Source organism: Aspergillus udagawae (genome assembly GCF_001078395.1).
Source record: "Aspergillus udagawae IFM 46973 DNA, scaffold_2, whole genome shotgun sequence".
NCBI classification, from domain to species: domain Eukaryota; kingdom Fungi; phylum Ascomycota; class Eurotiomycetes; order Eurotiales; family Aspergillaceae; genus Aspergillus; species Aspergillus udagawae.
Genome location: NW_025091265.1, coordinates 4,268,856 through 4,287,889, shown reverse-complemented (window position 1 = coordinate 4,287,889; position 19,034 = coordinate 4,268,856). Strand labels below are relative to the sequence as shown.

General features: G+C 49.0%; 5 protein-coding genes across 5 annotated transcripts; 2 read left to right on the top strand and 3 right to left on the bottom strand.

The window, feature by feature from the left end:
* Positions 1 to 3,560: 3,560 nt before the first annotated feature.
* Positions 3,561 to 4,270, bottom strand: Aud_003820 (uncharacterized protein; the record flags this gene model as incomplete). Its single annotated transcript, XM_043288767.1, has 2 exons — positions 3,561 to 3,778; positions 4,162 to 4,270. 2 exons carry the CDS (start codon positions 4,268 to 4,270, stop codon positions 3,561 to 3,563), a joined length of 327 nt encoding a protein of 108 aa, XP_043144702.1.
* A 696-nt stretch (positions 4,271 to 4,966) lies between these two features.
* Aud_003819 (glycosyltransferase) lies at positions 4,967 to 7,854 on the bottom strand (the record flags this gene model as incomplete). Its single annotated transcript, XM_043288766.1, has 7 exons — positions 4,967 to 5,009; positions 5,063 to 5,232; positions 5,311 to 5,857; positions 5,914 to 6,681; positions 6,733 to 6,969; positions 7,038 to 7,668; positions 7,749 to 7,854. The coding sequence occupies 7 exons, from the start codon at positions 7,852 to 7,854 to the stop codon at positions 4,967 to 4,969; spliced, it is 2,502 nt and encodes an 833-aa protein (XP_043144701.1).
* Positions 7,855 to 8,538: 684 nt separating this feature from the next.
* Positions 8,539 to 10,922, top strand: Aud_003818 (uncharacterized protein; the record flags this gene model as incomplete). Its single annotated transcript, XM_043288765.1, has 5 exons — positions 8,539 to 8,628; positions 8,680 to 9,077; positions 9,132 to 9,407; positions 9,474 to 10,147; positions 10,219 to 10,922. 5 exons carry the CDS (start codon positions 8,539 to 8,541, stop codon positions 10,920 to 10,922), a joined length of 2,142 nt encoding a protein of 713 aa, XP_043144700.1.
* A 713-nt stretch (positions 10,923 to 11,635) lies between these two features.
* Aud_003817 (NAD(P)/FAD-dependent oxidoreductase) lies at positions 11,636 to 12,796 on the top strand (the record flags this gene model as incomplete). The annotated part of the gene is made up of 1 exon (XM_043288764.1): positions 11,636 to 12,796. The coding sequence occupies one exon, from the start codon at positions 11,636 to 11,638 to the stop codon at positions 12,794 to 12,796; it is 1,161 nt and encodes a 386-aa protein (XP_043144699.1).
* A 937-nt stretch (positions 12,797 to 13,733) lies between these two features.
* Positions 13,734 to 18,947, bottom strand: Aud_003816 (uncharacterized protein; the record flags this gene model as incomplete). The annotated part of the gene is made up of 13 exons (XM_043288763.1): positions 13,734 to 13,772; positions 13,793 to 13,938; positions 14,007 to 14,345; positions 14,407 to 14,693; positions 14,760 to 15,175; positions 15,240 to 16,673; positions 16,732 to 16,921; positions 16,983 to 17,042; positions 17,105 to 17,188; positions 17,263 to 17,833; positions 17,917 to 17,933; positions 18,031 to 18,082; positions 18,140 to 18,947. The coding sequence occupies 13 exons, from the start codon at positions 18,945 to 18,947 to the stop codon at positions 13,734 to 13,736; spliced, it is 4,443 nt and encodes a 1,480-aa protein (XP_043144698.1).
* Positions 18,948 to 19,034: the final 87 nt, after the last annotated feature.

Below are 19,034 nucleotides of genomic sequence, written 5' to 3'. Positions count from 1 at the left end.
TTAGTCCAATCAGGCACTGAACGCGTTCCGAATATCGCTCCAGATGTGACAGCCTTCATCTTTTCTACTTCCGGCCGTACTTTGGATACCCAGACGTGGTACAGGCACGTGGGGCCGTGGCCATATGACCGCGAAACAGATATGTCGGGCCACAAGAATGGACTCCAGCACCAGAACTGGACTCTGAGGTTCATGGCCAAAGGTAAGCTGTTCCGGATAGCTGCCTAATCGTTTTCTTGTTTGAGCGACAGCCTGGCAAGCACCAACCAGATTTCTTCTGCGACGCGCCTCTCATAGTATGTAACTTACAAACGCCAATGAGATGCTTTCAATGATTCAGGGAACCAAAGTAGGAGACTATAACTACCCCGCATGTCCATCCATTTTTCGTTTTACTATCAAGAGGTTCCCGCACACGTAACAAAGGTGCATATAATGACTAGTTGAGCAAGTTTCCATGGCTCTACCAACTTCCTTCCAGCTATCTGTTGAGCTCACCAAGCTTCTTCCTGTCCGCGAGGCTCTCTCTGTTGTCACTCGCCCCATAATTCAGCAAATCAGGGAGCTCAAAAGGACGGGATCCGACTTCATTCTCGAAGAAGACCTTGCAACTGTTTTTGGGAGAGCAAAAATAGATACAAAAATGGAGAGACACTTTAAAAGCGCTGTGAATACACCAGGATTCGAAGAGATATACCCATCCAGTGTGATAGGGCTGTCTTCTGGCCCTGGACCTACAGTGCTTCGAGCGCTGAAGGAGTCGCATTATCTATCAACAATTATTCAACTGTCACTTCTTGGATTTATGCATGAGCGGATGACCCTGTCCTCGAATTTAGTTGCCTGCCTAAATGAACGATATCGCCTAGGTGTGCCCGACTCAAATTCAGATGCAAATTACGAAGGGGTTTATGAGTTTCTTCGTGTATGTGCATCGCAGACGAGCAACTTTCCATGGGACCTCTATATCGGTCTGGTGGAGGCCCAAATTCCCGAAACTTGTACATCCATGGCGAACAAGACCAGGGTTGACGAGCTGCAATGGAGAGTAATCAGTCCAAATTTGCTTCTTGCTGCGATGGATTATTTATGCTTAGTTCAAGCCTTCCCAGAGGATCGAATTATGGCTGTTCCCAACCAAGCTGGATTGGTCCCACTGGTAGTATGGGGGCATTATATCTTGGGTCTTACTGTATTGTTGACCGGCAGCCCAGATGGCGACATCCTTTTCGGGCACTCTTCAAGCCCCCAAGTCACCATCAAGTGGTGTGATCATATCGATCCGACGGATCCGGTATATCTCCTTGATAGTAAGATGGAAATTATTCTATCGACCGAATTGTCGCATAACATCCATGCTCGTATCATTGCCGAGGAACGATGTCGGCTCAAGGGCTACGGCACAAAACTGGTCGATCGCTTCAGAGCCAAGGATGATGCTATGGCTCCTTCGAGTGTGCAATTAGCGCACATTACTTTGGCATTCTGCAGGGTCGTGTCTCCCGTCCTATATCGTGTTGACTTAAGGGGAAAAGGCGTCTCAACGCCGTTAATCCAGACCCGCGATAGTGTTGAATCATGGCGATTGACAGACGCGGCAGAGATCTTCTTTGAGGGCGTCCAATGGAACAAAGCCACGGTCGACGCATATGCTGATGTACTGAAGACTCAACCGGTCGAGAGTCTGCTTGAAGACCTCATATATTCCGAGTCTGATTCTACAGCCAACTCTGCACGGCTCGATACGAAGCATCTCTCGCCTTTAACTGCTGATACATCGCACATCCATGGTCCTGTCCAATTCATCAAGATGGTCGCAACGATTTTATTGACATGCAGCAAGATTGTCAATATTCAAGACTGTTCTGATATGCCGCTGGCATTTTGTTCTTATGGTTTATATTCTATCGTAAGAGACGGGATTTATGAACGGCTCTCGAAGTGGGATGGCAAGCAGTACTTACTTATCACTGAAGCTGACTGGTTTAACATAGCCGCAAGACTCTTAATCCCCCATGAGTTCACAGATCAGCCTAGGTCAAATAGGAGACGAATGAGTCTTGTCAGCGGCTGGGGATGGAGCATATTTCTCAGCAATTTCAACGATAACGATCCTGCGGAAATTGATTGTCAACTTCTGTATGCTAAGCGCGGGGTTCCAACCAACAGTGTCACAAACGAGCAAAAATTTCGGATTCTGGATGAACTATGGATGGGTGGCCATACACCACCAGACCCTGTTGTTTTAGAAAGTCGTGGCTCATATATACCAAGGTGTGCAACATCGGTATCAAGACCAAAGGAATATTACAGTAGTAGGGAGAGGGAATTTTGGCAGACCACACGTTTTGAGGTTTGTTTCGAAGATACGAACATTGGAATTCCCCAGTCAGCCACAAAAAGAGAGACTATCTTCTTGCATGCATCATTGAGGGAGCTCCACCGTGCTTTGTGGGCGTGTGTATTGACAGAATCCTGTCCTCACCAGAGCCAGCATCCCTCTATGACAACACTGCACGATGGGATGGTCACAGCCAGAGGGTTTAGGTGGATTCAATCCCCTGAGAGTGATATTTGCATTTGCTTGGTCAAAGGAAATAGATGGGCTCGCTGGCTGGTCCTTGCTGGTATCATGGGTGATTGTAATGAAGTGCCTGAGAGAAATGTTCTGCTGCGCACAGAGGACTGTTGCGAGACCTGTGCTTCGGATTCAGCGAGAAAATATGGCGGCCGGTGGCTTGTGATAATATGAGGATCTAGAGCTACTACTTTCATGATATGCGTTCTTTGCTAATCGTTGGATAACCCTGGCAGTCAGGACAGGTGTGCCAAGTCCCTTGCAGTTGAGAGTCATCATGCCGGGATCAAAGAGGATTTCTTAGGAATGGACAGGTGTCCCAGCACTGAGGGAGGAAACCCTGCACACTCATTTATAATGCAAACAGGCGCCCACTGGCTGGGGGAGACGACTTCTGGTCCTCTATACGTAAAGACAAGTCAAACTTGGGTTCAGCTAACCTATCCCTGATGTATATGTGTCCGAATATCATATGCATCTCCAGGTTCAATCAACCGTGCTTGATCATAGTCTGCCTCTTTTCCTATGGCTTTCATCTCCAGGTATCCCGGTGCGTAAATTTCAATGTCCTCTGTCTACCCGTCCCGGGCGCTTTTAAACCCGAAGAGAAACTGGCCACGGGCGTTGGCTCCTTCCAGGATGTCGATCACAGATTGGATCATATCCAGACTACTGTTAGGTTAGCCATCTCATGTATATCATATTGTTTCTATTTCTTTCTTACAGCACATACTCGGAGTTCTTCTCACCCCCTCCACCAACCTCGTCGCATTTCACATTCGAAAGGGCCCTGCCACCGGTACAGTACTCCAAATACACAGGCCATATATTGCAAGCCCGTCCACACGGACGGATTCCCGGACTTGGCCGTTATGCTTGAACTCGACGATGCTGATGTGTTCAGTATCCAGATTACCCGCCGTAACCAGAGACCAAGGACATAGCCATCTTATGAAGAGGACCGTGCCTCGTCGGGTCACAGTCATGGCATCAAAATTGGCCATTCAAGGATGGCCCTTGGCAGCACGTCGGTGATCTGCACTGTGGACGGGTCGGGAAACGTCGCAGGGTTCGGATCAATGCCGCCGTGATCAGACCCGTAGCGGTGGCAGTGCCCCAATTCACCGTCCAGCCGGCAGGACAGAATGTATAGCTTGATCCATTTTGACTGGTTAAATCGATAGGACGGGCCCAGCTGTGCTAGGCACATTAAAGTGGGAGAGTCGTAGTAAAGGTGTGAGTTATCCCGGATCTCTTAAGGGCAGTCCAGTGCGTTCCTTAATGGGGCTCGCTGATGATATCACTGTAGCCCTTTTGTTGTTTTACTTTATTTGCAAGTCAATTAGCAAGGAGGAAAAAGCATGCGTCACGGAAAATCTTGGCTCGCTTTCGCCCATGTATCCTCTAGCGCTCGTCGTTGGCGAACCTCGTAGTCTCCATCCTCGTCATGGATGTTGCTAATCGCTAGGGGGACCCATTGTTCCTGAAATGATCAATATGAAAGGTAATTTATCATCGCTTTTCTATTTATAATCCGCAAAGCTTGGACCAGGATTCCTTACCTTCACAGCAGAGTAACCAACCTTGGGCCTCCTCGTCGACCTGTTCGCGGGTGTTGTCGTTGCCGTCAACTTGGATCTCGGGCGGAATGCCACCTGGCCAGTGGAAGAGATGGGAGGGCGGTGCAGCCATAATGCTGTGTTGGGAGACGAAGGATGTTTTTGTTCCTCACAGAAGGGGCAAACAAATAAGATTCATGCCCTGAACTTGTCAAGGGCTGGCAGAGCACTAATAAGCATTAGTAGGCATTCCACTGCCAAAGCTTAATGTGGCAAACAAGCATGAAAAGTGGCCAGGAGTGGGTGCGAGTAACTCTCTGGACAGCCGCTTCGTCTAGACTGTCTAGTACATTCCTTGTTTTTTTACCGCCAAACATTCCAAAATATCTGAGGATGGTAGTATTTGGTATCTTTTGAGCCCTAAACCCTTACTGGTATAAACAGTCACCTAAAGTAATGGGGCCGTACATATCACTGAGGAAAGGCAAATAACTAGTAGACAAATAGTGCTCTATAACTCAGTAATACACTATTTTCAGAAAGACTGGAATCTGCCTGATTATGATGTAGGAATGCCTTTTAGCAATAACCACTAATGAAGCACCCATTAAATGTTAGAATTTTTCTCGAAGCTTCTCACTCTCGGATGAAAAGACATATCTCTCAACATGTATTTCCATCCCGTCTAGAATGATTTAAAGCTCGCCATCTTCTGATAACATCTTCCCGCTCTTCAAGTGAGGAGCTCTGATATTCACTCACCCCTTGAGCAATTCGCGCACATTTGATGTGGCCTTGTTTTCCCTTAGCTAGGCTCCGTTTGAGGTGCTTATGCAGACCAGCCAATGGATATGCTGCTATCCCGAAAAGTCCTATGCAAGTCTTAGCATGCCATATATCTGCTTCCAGCGCTAGTGACGTCCACGTAGGTAGGACCAGAGGAACTATGCACGAACCTGCCACTGGTTTCGATAGAAACCCTCCAACTCCATTGCCAACTCCGTGAATGAAGCCTTTTGCTCCCGAGTCTTTCAGGCCCCGGCGAGGAAGGGTAACCAATCCGCTGACACCGTCATAGACACCAAATGTAAGCTCCTGCATGATGATCAGCGTTGTTGAGAGCTGAAACGGTTACAAAAGGGGTTAAACGGAAGAATTGCTGATAAGTCATACCTTTCCTGCTGCTTTTAGTCCACTTCGCATTCCAGTCACCCTCGGAATATCCCTCACGGTATTATCATGAAAAACCAGTGGCACATTATGGAAACCTCTAGACAATGTAAGAGAGATCTCCATCGGGGGGATGACAATAAAATCCAACACTTCCTGAGCCAGACGCTCTGTACGAGCTGCTGCTCTGGGAACCCATTGTGTAAATTTCGACGGATACCGCTTCTCCTCTCGCATTCTAACGCGCCTGTCAGACCGCTTTTTCCCTGAATCATAGGCAGCTGTAACTCGAGATGGGGTGTGAGCTAGTGTGGCACTGGGATCCCCAGAAGATGCTGAGATCTCCCATGCGATTGCCTCGGCTTCGATATTGGGGCTTCTTCTGCCAGAATGTTTGCGACAGCGTTGGCCCGAAATCACGGCAAGGATCTCCAAAGAGATATCGCCGACATCCGTCATGAATTTGGCTATACTGCCTAGTACCACCTGCGCTAGTGCACTGAGTGGGGTTCCAGGGTCTCTAGCAGTGTCATATTCTTCAGAGCGGTATCTATACAATTTAGTAAATTCAACGGTGAAGAGGTAGGGGCAGCTGTTTTCACCTACAGCTCAACATGCCGTACTTTCATGAGCCCAGCCTCTGCTAATACAGTCATTGCAAAGGCGCTCAAGGGAACCTCACTGTCCTTCAGCCACCACACCGCTGCTCGAGATGGGCACAAAGCGCACCTTATTTGCGCATCCTGTAAGTGGTCGTGAAAACTAGAGACTGCTGCATTTGTTCCTGACTCTTGCTGTATAACCTCACTAATCTCGTGGGCTTTTTGGCGTGAAGATGGTTCTAGAGCCACGAGGATGGCGTCTGCAAGCCTGTCCGCCGTCAGCTCTCTGTAGGGGATTGGAGATGGACCAACTCCACGCCGAGCAACTATGGATCCCCAGAATGGCTGGTCGCCAAAAAATGGTACAATAACAGTCGGACATCCCAGTTTCAAGCCAGCAGCCGTAGTCCCAGCGCCCCCGTGGTGAACAACGCAGGACACATGCTTGAATAACCAGTCGTGAGGACAGCTGTCGAGTAAGAATATATTCTCGGGGACATCCACTTCACTCGCTCCCAGTCCTCCCCAGCCCTTGGAAATAATGGCGCGCTGACCCGTCTTTTGGATAGCTTCAAAAACAATAAGGCTCAATTTTTGCGGATCTTCCACAACAATGGACCCAAATCCTACGTATACTGGCGGTGAGCCCGCGCGTAGAAATGCAAGCAGATCCTCTGGGGGTGTATAGTTGCTTGCTGAGGACAGAAAGGTAAACCCGCAGACATCAATATCGCTGGACCAATCCCTTGGTTTTGGGAGTAGAGCAGGAGACCTGAATATTCTTCTTAGTTTCGGCTTCATTTATGGGTTGCAAATGCCTTACCACAGATAGGCATGCGGAACATGTAGACGGTGAACAAGAGTCAGAGCTTGTGGAGTATCCAAGATATCTAGGCCTAGTGTTTTCCTGCGAAATCGGTTGATTATATCTCCTAGGCCCTGCCAAATGAGCAGATCTACAACAGCATAGGATATAAAATTCGCAACGGTTGGCTTGGTGCTATATCGTCGGATACTGGCAAGCGGGTGGGGGAACGCTTGTGTTGGCGACCACGGCATCCTGTCCAGAATACAGTAGATTTAGCATCCCATCGGGTGTTACCAAATGGTGCTTTCATGAAAACTGACGTAAACATTATAGTAAGTGGTATACCCAGCTTCTCTGCACAATGGATATGAGCAAGACTTGGTGGATTGGCCACAATGGCATCAGCCACAAAGGGTGCCGTGAGATAATCAGCTCCATCAGTCGCAGAATCGCTCGGGGCCTCATGCCCCTGAGTTCCATCTCCAGTCTCAACGCATGAACGCCAGCAGCCGCTGATAATGTCACCCATGTCGCGTCGATGTTGTTGGATGGCTCCGCTTCGGATGGTCTTGAATCCAGGCAACAGCCCTGCATTTTTCACCATAAACATCATCAATTCTTGAGGATTACCTCCAATGTTGAAGAACTCCAGTCCGCTCTCCTCGACCATGTCCCTAAAGGCCAGGTGGGTTGCTAGTCGCACGCGATGGCCGCATGCTGTCAAAGACTTCCCAATCACAAGAAATGGTTGAATATCCCCTCGAGACCCTATGACATGAATGACGATATTGAGATGGAGGGGAGCTACACCCTCTTCCTTGGGGGCCGGAGCTGGAGACTGTACTCTCCCTCTAGGTTCGCCGCCAGTTGACGGGTAGTCAGTAGTCTGGACGCGGGCAAACAATCTAGCAAGGTTCTGTTCGGTCAAGTTCAGATCTAGGCGGCCATATCCTGAATATTCAGATCTCTCAGCATCATAGTCAGACCGTCCACATCAGAGATGTGAAGCTGGGGAGCTCAGATGCTCTCACCCGACAGTGTAGCAACTGAATCTAGGCTCTTTTTCCACAACTTTACCCGTGCAGGAACTGCTAAATTGTCCGCAAGAGCATCAGCTGTGGGTTGTGTGGCGGCCATAGCTGTTGGCGAGGGATGTTACGTGCTATAATGCAGAGAGGAATGCCATTACGGCTTCAGCGTAGACTATTGTAACATTCGCCCCAGCCTACAATTTATGACCTAAAGCCTCAAAGTACCAAATAATGAATAGGCTTAGTAGCAGTCCTTCCGCCCGTCGAAGTAGCAGGAGAGGAACAGACGGGGGGGCGTGGAACTTATTTATTACAGAGCTACCGAAATAATATCAGTAGCCTAGGATTGTTCAAACATGTGGTTCCACGGATCTGGAAAATGTGGATCGATGACGCCGTACCATGAGGGAGCCCCGCACTGCGTCCTATGTCCGTACCATGTTTCATCAGAAGGCCAGACACAGCGAATATATACAAAGTATGAGTGGTGTGATGTACATCAGGTAGAGGGACACGCTTTAGGCTGGGTTCTGCCGAAACTTAGCTGCACTTCCCACTACGCAACAAATGACATCAACCATATGTGGTTCAATCACACCACTATCGTCCAAGATCTAACTGTGTGGTCTGCATGGTATTTGCCCCATGGTCATACTTAGAAATAAAAATGAGTGGAGAGGGTATATTATATATCTTCTCAACAACGGCTCATGCACTGCTCAATAGTTCAGAGCTACAGTGTAATCGAGAATCTTCTAATTGTTTCTTTTAGCTCGTGCATATAGCAATAATGAAATTTGAGAGACGGACTTCTATACATGATCTGGACAGGCTAAGCCTCCAGGCGCATAAAAACAGCTGGCAGGGGCCACCATTCAATGTATGTTATTCAATCTTAAACCCGGAGTTAGTCCACTTACTAATGGTGCAGGCCATTTATGCTGGTATTGCGGCTCATTTTCATGTGTTTTCGTCTGGAGCATCCTTTGCTATTGCCGTTCGCGATAGCTCATATTTACTCGACTTTGCACAGTACGATTGCCGCTCGGGCAGCCGGAGCCAGGGTTGGTCGGAATTTACAAATTTCATCCTGACCAAGTCGAGAGAGTACCAGGAAGAGCACGGCGAGAAGTTCATCGGCGTGGCGATGCAGGCGGAATTGGCTGAGAGATGTCCCGAGCTCTGTTCCCTGCTTTGGCTTGAGCTCGATATCATCCCCATCGTACTTCGCAAAGCAGAGGAACATGTGAGCTGGGGCTTGTACGAACAAGACATCTCGTATAAGTCCTTGGATGAACAGGCTGAGTCAATCGCAAGAAAATGCATTAGGTAAGGTTTTGCTTTCACCCCGTCTCCGTGATCGAGGACCTCACTGTTGGCCAGGTTTTTCGGTCCCAGCCAGGCCCCTGTGCCCGAGATAGGGCTTCGAGGTCTCGTCGAGGTTGATGCCGCATTCCATGTGAAACTCACAAGGCTTGCCGATTATGAGAAAACCGTCGGACCCCCAACGTGGACGGCCGTTAATAAGTATGCTAGCGATCTGAAACAACGCAGAGTGAAAATAGCATTCTTCAGTGCGACTCCGCAAGGCGGTGGTGTTGCGCTCATGCGCCATGCGATGGTCAGGTTTGCGAAAGCAATTGGAGTTGATCTTAGGTGGTAAGACTTTCACCTTCAATCTCAACAGCAAACCTCCCAATCTTTTTCGCTCATTAATTGTGGCAGGTATGTCCCGAAGCCAAGGCATGGGATCTTCCGCATGACCAAGAACAATCACAATATCCTGCAAGGTGTAGCCGCTCCTGGGACACGATTCACCAAGGAGGACAGAGATCTCCTTTCGGCTTGGGTGCTTGAAAACGCAAAACGATATTGGCTTAGAGCACAGGGAACTCAGGTTCCTGCATTGCTCGAGAAGTTTGGCCCACAAGTCTATCCTTGGCTTACAAGATATGGCCCGCCTCCTCCCCCCTGGTTCCAGAAGAATGGCCCTTTGGTTCCGCCATGGGAGGGCGGCGCAGATGTGATCATCATTGATGACCCGCAGCTGCCGTTCTTGATTCCCCTGATCAAGCAACAGACTCCGGATCGGCCAGTCATCTTTCGTAGTCACATACAGATCAGAAGTGACCTGACTGACACTCCTGGGACTCCCCAGGCTGAGGCTTGGGGGTTGTTGTGGGAGGCGATTAAGCAGGCAGATCTATTCATTAGTCACCCCGTGCGAGCATTTGTTCCAAAGGATGTCCCTCAACAAAAGCTTGGATATCTTCCAGCATCAACAGATTGGCTGGATGGGTTGAACAAACCAATGACAGACTGGACTGCCAGTTACTATGGGCGGATCTTCAACGCCAAGTGTAGAGAGCAATTTATGACAAATATTGCATTCCCAGATGGTCAGTAACCCTCGTGCCTTGTTCTCGACTCTTCCCCGGGCTAGGGACCACTAACATGTTGCTTTACCTAGACGAATATATCGTTCAGGTTGCTAGGTTTGACCCTTCGAAAGGGATCCAAGATGTCCTAATCTCATACGGGGCGTTCCACCAGCGTCTTGTGAATTCCCGTCCAGACTTAAGGCCCCCCAAATTGCTCATCTGTGGACACGGATCAGTGGATGACCCAGACGGCTCAGTAGTCTGGGATAACACCTTGGATTTCATCGAGCAACATTTGAAGCATTTGCAGCCACTCATCTGTGTCATGCGTATTGGCCCTAGTGACCAGATGCTTCATACCCTCCTGTCTAGAGCAAAGATTGCCCTCCAGCTCTCCACTCGTGAGGGGTTCGAAGTCAAGGTCTCAGAGGCACTCCACATAGGCAAACCAGTAATTGCGACACGAGCTGGTGGGATTCCATTGCAGATCCAACACGGAAAAAATGGCTTCCTGGTCGACGTTGGTGATACCAATGCGGTAGCGGAACATCTGTTTGAGCTGTGGACAGATCAAGTGTTATATGACCGTATGAGCAGCTACGCGGCGAAGAGCGTGAGTGATGAAGTAAGTACAGTGGGTAATATCTTGTCATGGCTATACTTAGCCTCGAAGCTATCGAAGGGTGAGAAAATCCAACCCAACGGAAGGTGGATAAACGACATGGCTCGTGAAGGAGCAAATGAGCCATACCAGGCGAACGAGAACAGGCTCAAGCGAGGATTACCAACGTAGTGGCATTCTGTATCAAAAATTGTCGAGTCGAAATGGAATCATTTCAATGCCAGGTACACTGTCCCAGCAATTGGGAACGTGGTTATTTGTGTATGAAGGGATTGATTACCCGCATGATACCATTGGGACGCACATGCACCCTTAACCGTTAGCCAAGTACGAAGTATTTTCCTCAGTAACCTGGGAGGACATATTCAGTGGCATATTATGAGTATGACCAATCTAGTTGGACCTGATCTATTCAGGAAGAGCTGCAACGCTCTCCTATATTTTGACCTCATTAGCCGTGGAACGCTTATCTAATAAAATAATACGACGGAGCTAGCCAAAATTACAAATGCATTGACCATTTTTACATCCTGGTTGCCATGCTCCGGAAGATACTCTCAATATCTGCGGATCTGTGGTCGCTACTCCGTCACCGAACTTCCGAAAGCCCCACCTCAATCTGTCAACGATGGGTAACTATCTGCGGGTTCTATCGGTATTTCAAAGTATGCAGCATGTAGTTGCCATTATTTATAGATGCATCTTCTCTGTCTAAAACCATTTTCCTAAGCAGCACAAAGACCGCAGTTATTTAGGACATGAATCCCTGCTTGACTACCAGTAAAATCAGTATCAGTCAGTAGACCAGTTTTTTATCTATTACCCATACGCCCAGGGTCCGTCGTCCTGCTTGTGCCGAAACGTTGGACTTCAGACCAGAGCTCATGGCATCTACAACCTCAAGGGTTGTCGTCATCGGAGGCTCGAATGCTGGGATTGGCGTCTGCCACGGCCTTCTTCAGCAGATTCCTGTTATAACAGTGACCCTTGTGAACCCTTCTAAGGAGTACTATTTCAATCTTGCCGCTCCTCGCTTCCTTGCAAAATCAGGTCTTCTCCCCTCGAGCAAGTATATCCATTCCATTACCGACGTTTTCAGCAAATATTCCGGCGATAGATTCCGGTTCTTACAAGGAAATGCCACGGCCATTAACCTCAGGGGTCAGTATGTTTGTGTGGACGACCCTACCTCGTCCCCGGTACCATATGACTTTCTAGTCATTGCTTCTGGGAGTACTACGCCAGCAGCCATTGGAAGGGAGAGCTTTCCTGCGCCATTCAAGGTACCACTAGAAGGTGATCTTTCGGCTGCCATCCAACGCACCCAGGCTGCTGTAGAATCTGCGAAGACAATCATTATCGGTGGGGCAGGTCCAATTGGCGTGGAATTTGCAGGAGAGATTGCTGAAGCCTATGGATACGCTGGGCCCCAGAAGAAGATTACTCTTGTTTCTGGGACAGACACTGTGCTTGCAGGCTTGACGCCGGGGGTGCAGGACGCTGCAGCACGATTGCTGCGGAGTAAAGGCGTCCACCTCAGAACCTCCTCGCGGGTGCGAAAAGCGGAATATAATTTGACGACGAAACAGTGGGTGGTCACCTTATCAGCAGGAGAAGTCCTCACGGCAGACCTCTATATATCAGCTATGGGGAGTGTTCCAAACAGTGACTTTATCCCACAGTCGCTTCTCGACCAGGAAGGATGGGTTAACGTCGACGAGCATCTTCGAGTAAAGGATTCTCATGGCCATGTGGCACCTAACGTCTACGCCCTGGGTGATATCACGTCGTTCACAGATCGGCTTCTTCTGCGGATCAAGCCTCAGGTCAAAACTGTGGTTTCAAACCTTAAGAGGGACCTTACTGGTGAAGGGCGTGTGAGCATTTACCGCCCAGGAGATCAGAAAAGAATCATGGTCATCCCAGTCGGACGTTATACAGGAACTGGGGTCCTGGGAAATTGGAAATTGTGCGGTTTCATGGTTTCCTTCTTTAAGGGGAGGGATTTTCTGACCAGTAAAGCCGCCTCGTTTATTGAAGGCTAGAACAGATTTTTGTGCATTTCGGTTTCGGTTTGACAACTTTACTCACGCTTAGAGTATAGATATTTCATTATTTTCTGGGACTATAAGCTAATTTACAACAAGGATAGTTCTGGTCCACGCCAGTGTGATAGCAGACTAAGCCGCAACGTAGTAACCGGAGGTCGATGAGATCAAACTGGATGAAGCTACAAAGTTTCTGTATTATTTTGACAGTGGACATTACCTACCTGACATTGCTGAATATAGCCTGGGGAGTCTCGACATCCGAGTCAGCCACAGCCGTTTCCTCTCGAAAGGACAGAAGCCTAAGCGGCTGATTACTGTGTGGAAATGGGGTCAAATTTCAATGCCAGGAGAAATACCGGTGATCCGTACAGCGGAGGGAGATCCTACTCCTTCCTCACTGTCAGAAGGTTATCAGTTGATGTATAGGTAGGCATCCGGGTTTAAGTATCTATGCTTCGAAGGGTCACCTCTTGTGTATGTTCCCGCAATTGGTACTTTAAGACTGCATCATACTAGACGCAGTCCACTTTTACCCAATCCTTTATAGAGCTAGATCGTCTGTAGACAACACCGTCTAAATCCTATTGGAAGGCAAGAGCTTCGATTCTTTGACTTTGAGTAGCACTCCTTGATACCCCGCCAATGCAGTACTGTCCCCAGTCATTATGAGTACAGAGAGACTAGGAAGTTTGTGGAAACAGTCTTATTTTGACTGTAGTATAGAGTTCGAACTTGTACATAAAACCATGAAAAGAACAATAAGCATCAACCTCGTAGGTCAGAGCCAAGAAGCAGTCTTGGTAATTAGACTGGCATATTCCATCGCTCTGGATGTGCCTAAAGTTCAGTCACATATTACGCTCGCAGAAGAAATACTGGACAGCAGTTGAACCGTTGATTCAGCACTGACATTCAAAGAACGCGGCGGTTCTCAGCCTTCTTCTCTTGCGGGACGCTTCCGGATCTTCTTCTAAAAAGTCTATGTAATACCTTTCCGCAGGCAGTCACTACTCCCGGAAGCAATGTGGGTTTGTAGTGGCGAACACGGAAAACATAGTAGACGATTGCAGCCCCTGCAATGTTAAAACCAATATAGGCCCAGCCAATTCCGAAGTTGCGCCAGCGTTGGCTGTAGTCTGATATATGATGATGGTTAGCACTTGAGTAGCACGCAGAGTTCGCATAAATCAGGCTTGCCACTTACCGATCTTGCTTAGAGACAGATACTGGTCTGCGGCAGTAAAAGCGCAGAACTCGCAACTCGTCGTGGCAGAGGGGTTGTAGAGTTGGCCTGACGATACACTCAACCAATCCGCTAGGTATTGACCGCATGTCTGACCTTGAGGCGGAGAAAATACACTGAGCTCCTTGCCAGAACATTGAACACTCTGCCCGTGAAGTGCATTGCCGCACATTCCAGCGATCAAGTAGGTTAGGGGCGAGACACGGTACATGAATATCCAGAATCCGGGGAGTGCTGTTGGGGTCTGCATGACTCCGTTAAACGTTAGGATCAGGGCAAAGGACAATGTTGCAACGGTTCCTGTCTAGTGTCAGCCAACGTTCTCACTGGGCCACTTCTTGTCGGACTGGGGATATTCTACCTGCAGTTTCGGCATCTGGCAAGGATGAGATCACCAGGTCTGCAAAGGTCGAGGTGAAGAGGAAGAATTGAATCACAAATAGTAGCATTAGCCCCTGCTTATCCGAGCTCTGATTTGCACCATAAATCGGATAGTAGTAACTCGCCCAGACTAGAACTCCGAGAATGGTCTGGTAAGGGATCTCCACGACGATATTCGAGACAACGAACGCCACCCATGAGTAAGCTTTGGATGGCCGTTCACGAACCTCATACAACGAGCGCTGAGTGACAAACTTGGGCATTATTCTGCCAGGTCGGTTAGGGGCAAAGGCTTCAAATATCATGGATTACGGATCGGCAGGGTAGACTTACTGTTGGACCAATGTGGAGAAGATTGAAGTCAGCATGAAGGAACTGAATAGACGGTTCTGTATCCCCTGAATCGATTGTCCTGGCAAGAAGTAGGAAAAGCCAATGAACAAAGCCGAAACGACGCCTAGCATGAACTTTGCCCCGATATAGGCAGGATCACGCCAGTACTGCTCAAATACCCGGCGAGTAACCCACCACAACTGAGCAGTGAGCGGCATGGCATATTCTCCTTGTTCGTCAGACACTTTCTCAATCGGTGCAGGGCCACCATTAGGAACAGATTGCGTGGCACGGATGCGACCTAATTCGTCTTTTACTTCGCGCGCTTCGGGACTTTCTTTCCAAACTACCGGCCAGTCTTTGGTAGCTTGACCAGCCGCCCCTGCGCCAATGATTTCCAACATGTATTCGGCAGGCTGAAATCACAGAATTGTCAGACACTTGCGAGATGCCTTTAGAAATAGGGCGTATTGGACTTACATTCTCGGATGGGTCACACTTCCTTGCTCCGTTTCGCTCGAAGTAATCTAGCAGTGTTCTGGACTGCTCCCCAATGTCACCAAAGTAAACTGTTCTCCCACCTTTGGCCAGGAAGAGAAGACGATCAAACTGCTGGAAGAGAATGGCACTTGGCTGGTGAATTGTGGAAAGAACCGCCTGTCCGTTATCTGCGAGCTTGCGGAGAAAGGCGCAAATAGACCATGCACTCTGCGAATCTAGGCCACTTGTCGGTTCATCAAGAAATAGGAGAAGTTGGGGTTTGGCTGCAAGTTCAACTCCAATAGTCAAGAGTTTCCGCTGCTCCACGTTGAGGCCTTCTCCTGGCGTACCGACGACAGCCTCTGCAAAATCCTTCATATTCAGCATTTTGATGACCTGTTCCACGTAGTTATACTTCTCTGCCTTGGAAACGCTCTTAGGCTGCCGCAGCATTGCACTGAATCTTAGAGCCTCTCGTACAGTAGATGTAGCGAGGTGGAGATCCTGTTGCTGCACGTACCCGGTTTGTCGTTGAAAGCTTGCTGGGAGAGACCCTCCATTGACCAACATATCCCCAGTAACCACCCCGATTGAGACCCGCTGTGCAAGAACGTCCAGCAATGTGGTTTTTCCAGCTCCTGACACGCCCATCAAAGCTGTAAGAGTCCCTGGCTTGACCCAGCCGTCAACATGATCGAGAAGGCGGCGCTGTCCGCCTTTTACCGGGATATCGTAACAGAGGTCCTGCCAGGTGAAGATGCTCCGCTGTTCGGGGATGATCGTACTTAAATCGACGGGCTCTCCGTTCTCCGCTGGCGACTCCAGCGCCAGTGTCTGGGACGCGGGAGTCTTCTCTGTATCATGAATAGTCGGTTTCATGTAAGCAGGAACGTGACCACGACGAAAGACGAGAAATTCAGCTGTGGACGACGTGGCGGAATTCATCTCTGTGGCAATGAGGTACATGCAAGTAAAGAATATCCAGAAACCAATGAGGATGCCGAGATTTCTCCATTCGTGAGAGTAGCTGTAGCGGTACTGCTCGTAGATGAAGGAATCACCAGACACAGTTCTTGCTCCTGCCACGGACCCAGGCACAGAGCAAATAAAGGCATCACCAGACAAGCTTGGGTACCCAGGAATAAACTGCGAACACTCGAAACTTTGTCCATGGAATTCATTGGAAATGAGGCTCTCGAAGGTATAGAAGAGCGGGTTGATCCATCGCAACCAGGAAAACCAGGGATGCATCTCCGGCGCTGGGATAACGAATCCTGCATAGATGACAATGATTAGGATCATGAGTCCAGCCAAAGCCATGGCCTGGGCAACACTTCGCGTCAATGCGGCCAGCGTACGGAAGACTGCCGACATAATCATAGTTGAAAGGAAGCTGAAGAGAAAGAAGATGAAGAATTGGGATGCAGTATAGCGCTTTCAACTTTGTCAGCGGCTCAATCGCTTCATACACCGTTTGAGAATTGGGCCTTACCAGACTGCCAAGGAAGTAGATAGTCACATTGAACAACACTGCAGAAATAAGCTTGATGGGTAGATCCGCAATTATCCCCCCAAAGGCCTCTGCAAAAGGGTGGACAAAGGCATAGGAAGCTTGCTTCTCCACAATAGGACGCTGATCATAGAGGGAATTAATTTCCGTTACGCTGATCAGGGCATTGAGTCTGCAGAACGTCAAGGTCAGCCAGTGTTCGTCAGATTCTCGGCAGGGGATTATCGGCTTACAGGGTGGCAAAAAAGAGCAGTGAACCTTTGGCGAAGAAACCAGCAGTGGCATCTGGAGTGCTGCAGCATATAGTCAGTATTGTCACCTTGATGTGACGTGATTAGATTTACAGTAAACTTACCCGAAGAAAATCGATGCAACAACCAAAGACATAACGATTCGACCAACAAGCAACGTCAGTGTTGAAGCTTTGTCGTTCCATATCCTAAGGGAGCCAGTTGTCATTAACTACCCAAGCGAGAGGCAATGATCTTAATATCAAGTAGCAGTTAGACGTACCTCTGATAGGCCCTTATCATGCACAGTTTGAGTTGCATTGGAACGGAGATGAGATATGGACTCCCTGGCCGGACGTGCTTTGCCTGCTCCATGCGCTTCCCAGCTGTGACATCTTCTTGCCCGTGGCCCCCGAGAGGGTATTCAGACTCGTACTGTTTAATTTCTTCCAGAAGGGCAGCGTATTCCGGGCTTTTCTTCCAGTACCTCTCGAACTCTTCCGGGGACCGCGGAACCGTATCCTCCATCCCTTCTTGAGCCTTGCGCTCTTGAGGGTTAGTAACAGAAGTAAGAAAGTCTCCAACAGTCTGTCGCGGCGGGTTGACCCAACCCATCGTGATGAAATATTTCTCTGCCTGTTTGCATGGCCCAAAGTAGATTTCGCGGCCTTCATACAAGACAATCACCTTGTCGAATACGTCATAAATTGCTTGAGATGCCTGGTAGGTGGCTACAGCATGGCAGCTTCCAGTTAAATCGGCTGATATTCTCAATGCTTTCACAAATTCCAGAGCACTGGCAGCATCAAGACCTCGTGTACTGTTATCCCAAGCCGCAAGAGGAGCTCGTGCGACTGCGGTCACAAAGAAGTCAACTTGTTAGCGAAATTCACCCTCACATTTGCCAAATCCCTTGGGGGTAGAGGTTTCATCTTACCCGCCATCTCTGCGATACTGTGATATGACAATGTCAGCCGCCACTCGTACTTGGAAAATTGTGGAGTCAATAGGCTATAGGGCAGAAGGATGAAAGAGCAAATGGTTTTCTTACCTGACACGCTTTCGCTCTCCACCAGATACTCCTCGGATATAATCATCCCCAACTGCAAAAATCGACTCAGCTGATGCATCCACCGGACGAATCATTTGTTAAAACTGACCTCGGGTGTTATAAGTATGGGACAGGCCCAGCACTGCCATGGCGACCTGTGTCATTTCTTTGACATATTGCTTGCGAGACTCGCCCGCCAACCGATGAGATGGTGTCCTGGCCGAGGCGGCAAATTCCAGAGTCTCACCGACGGTCAAATGTGGAAAATGTTTATCCACCTCCTGGTTGTAGACGCACTCGCCCTTAAACTCTCTGTGCATCGTCTTCATGGGGATTCCATTGTAGTGCATGACCGACTCCGGATGCAACTCAAGCCCGTGCAATTCACCACAGATTGTCTTCTGGAACGTTGAGCAGCCGCTGCCCGGTCGACCGAGGACCATGAGCATCTCGCCGCTCCTCAGCACACCATCAAAATTATGCAGAATCTGCCTCTTGGGCGCCGAATGTATGGCTCCTCGGTAGATGTCCGGACGGAACGGAGCCAACAGAGCCGAGTCAACTGTTTCCTGAAGCTGCAGCGCTGCGCCGGACCCGGAGACGTTGAGGTTTTTGAAGACCACCCCCGCATGCTTACGCAAGATGCCTTCCTCGTCAAGCTGATTCAGCTTGGTACGAGCCCATTTGTACGGGTCGAACTCCTTCCTGGTCGGATCGAGTGCCGGGTCAGCTTCTGCAATTGTATCCAGCGCGGCCCCTCGGCTTTCCCTCCGTCGTCCTGGGGTAGAAACAGAGGAGGCGATCCTCGAAATGGCGTCAAGGTCATAGCCAGTCACAGATCTCGAAAACTGGCTGACAGTTTCCTGATCTGAACGGTCCGGGAAAGATCCTGTTGAAGAGCTCTGACTGGTGGCCATTTCTTCAACGTAGTGAGAAGGTAACATTGTAAAATCCCTTGTAGTACAGTTTGAGGTCGTTCGGAGTTGTACTAAAATTGGGACACG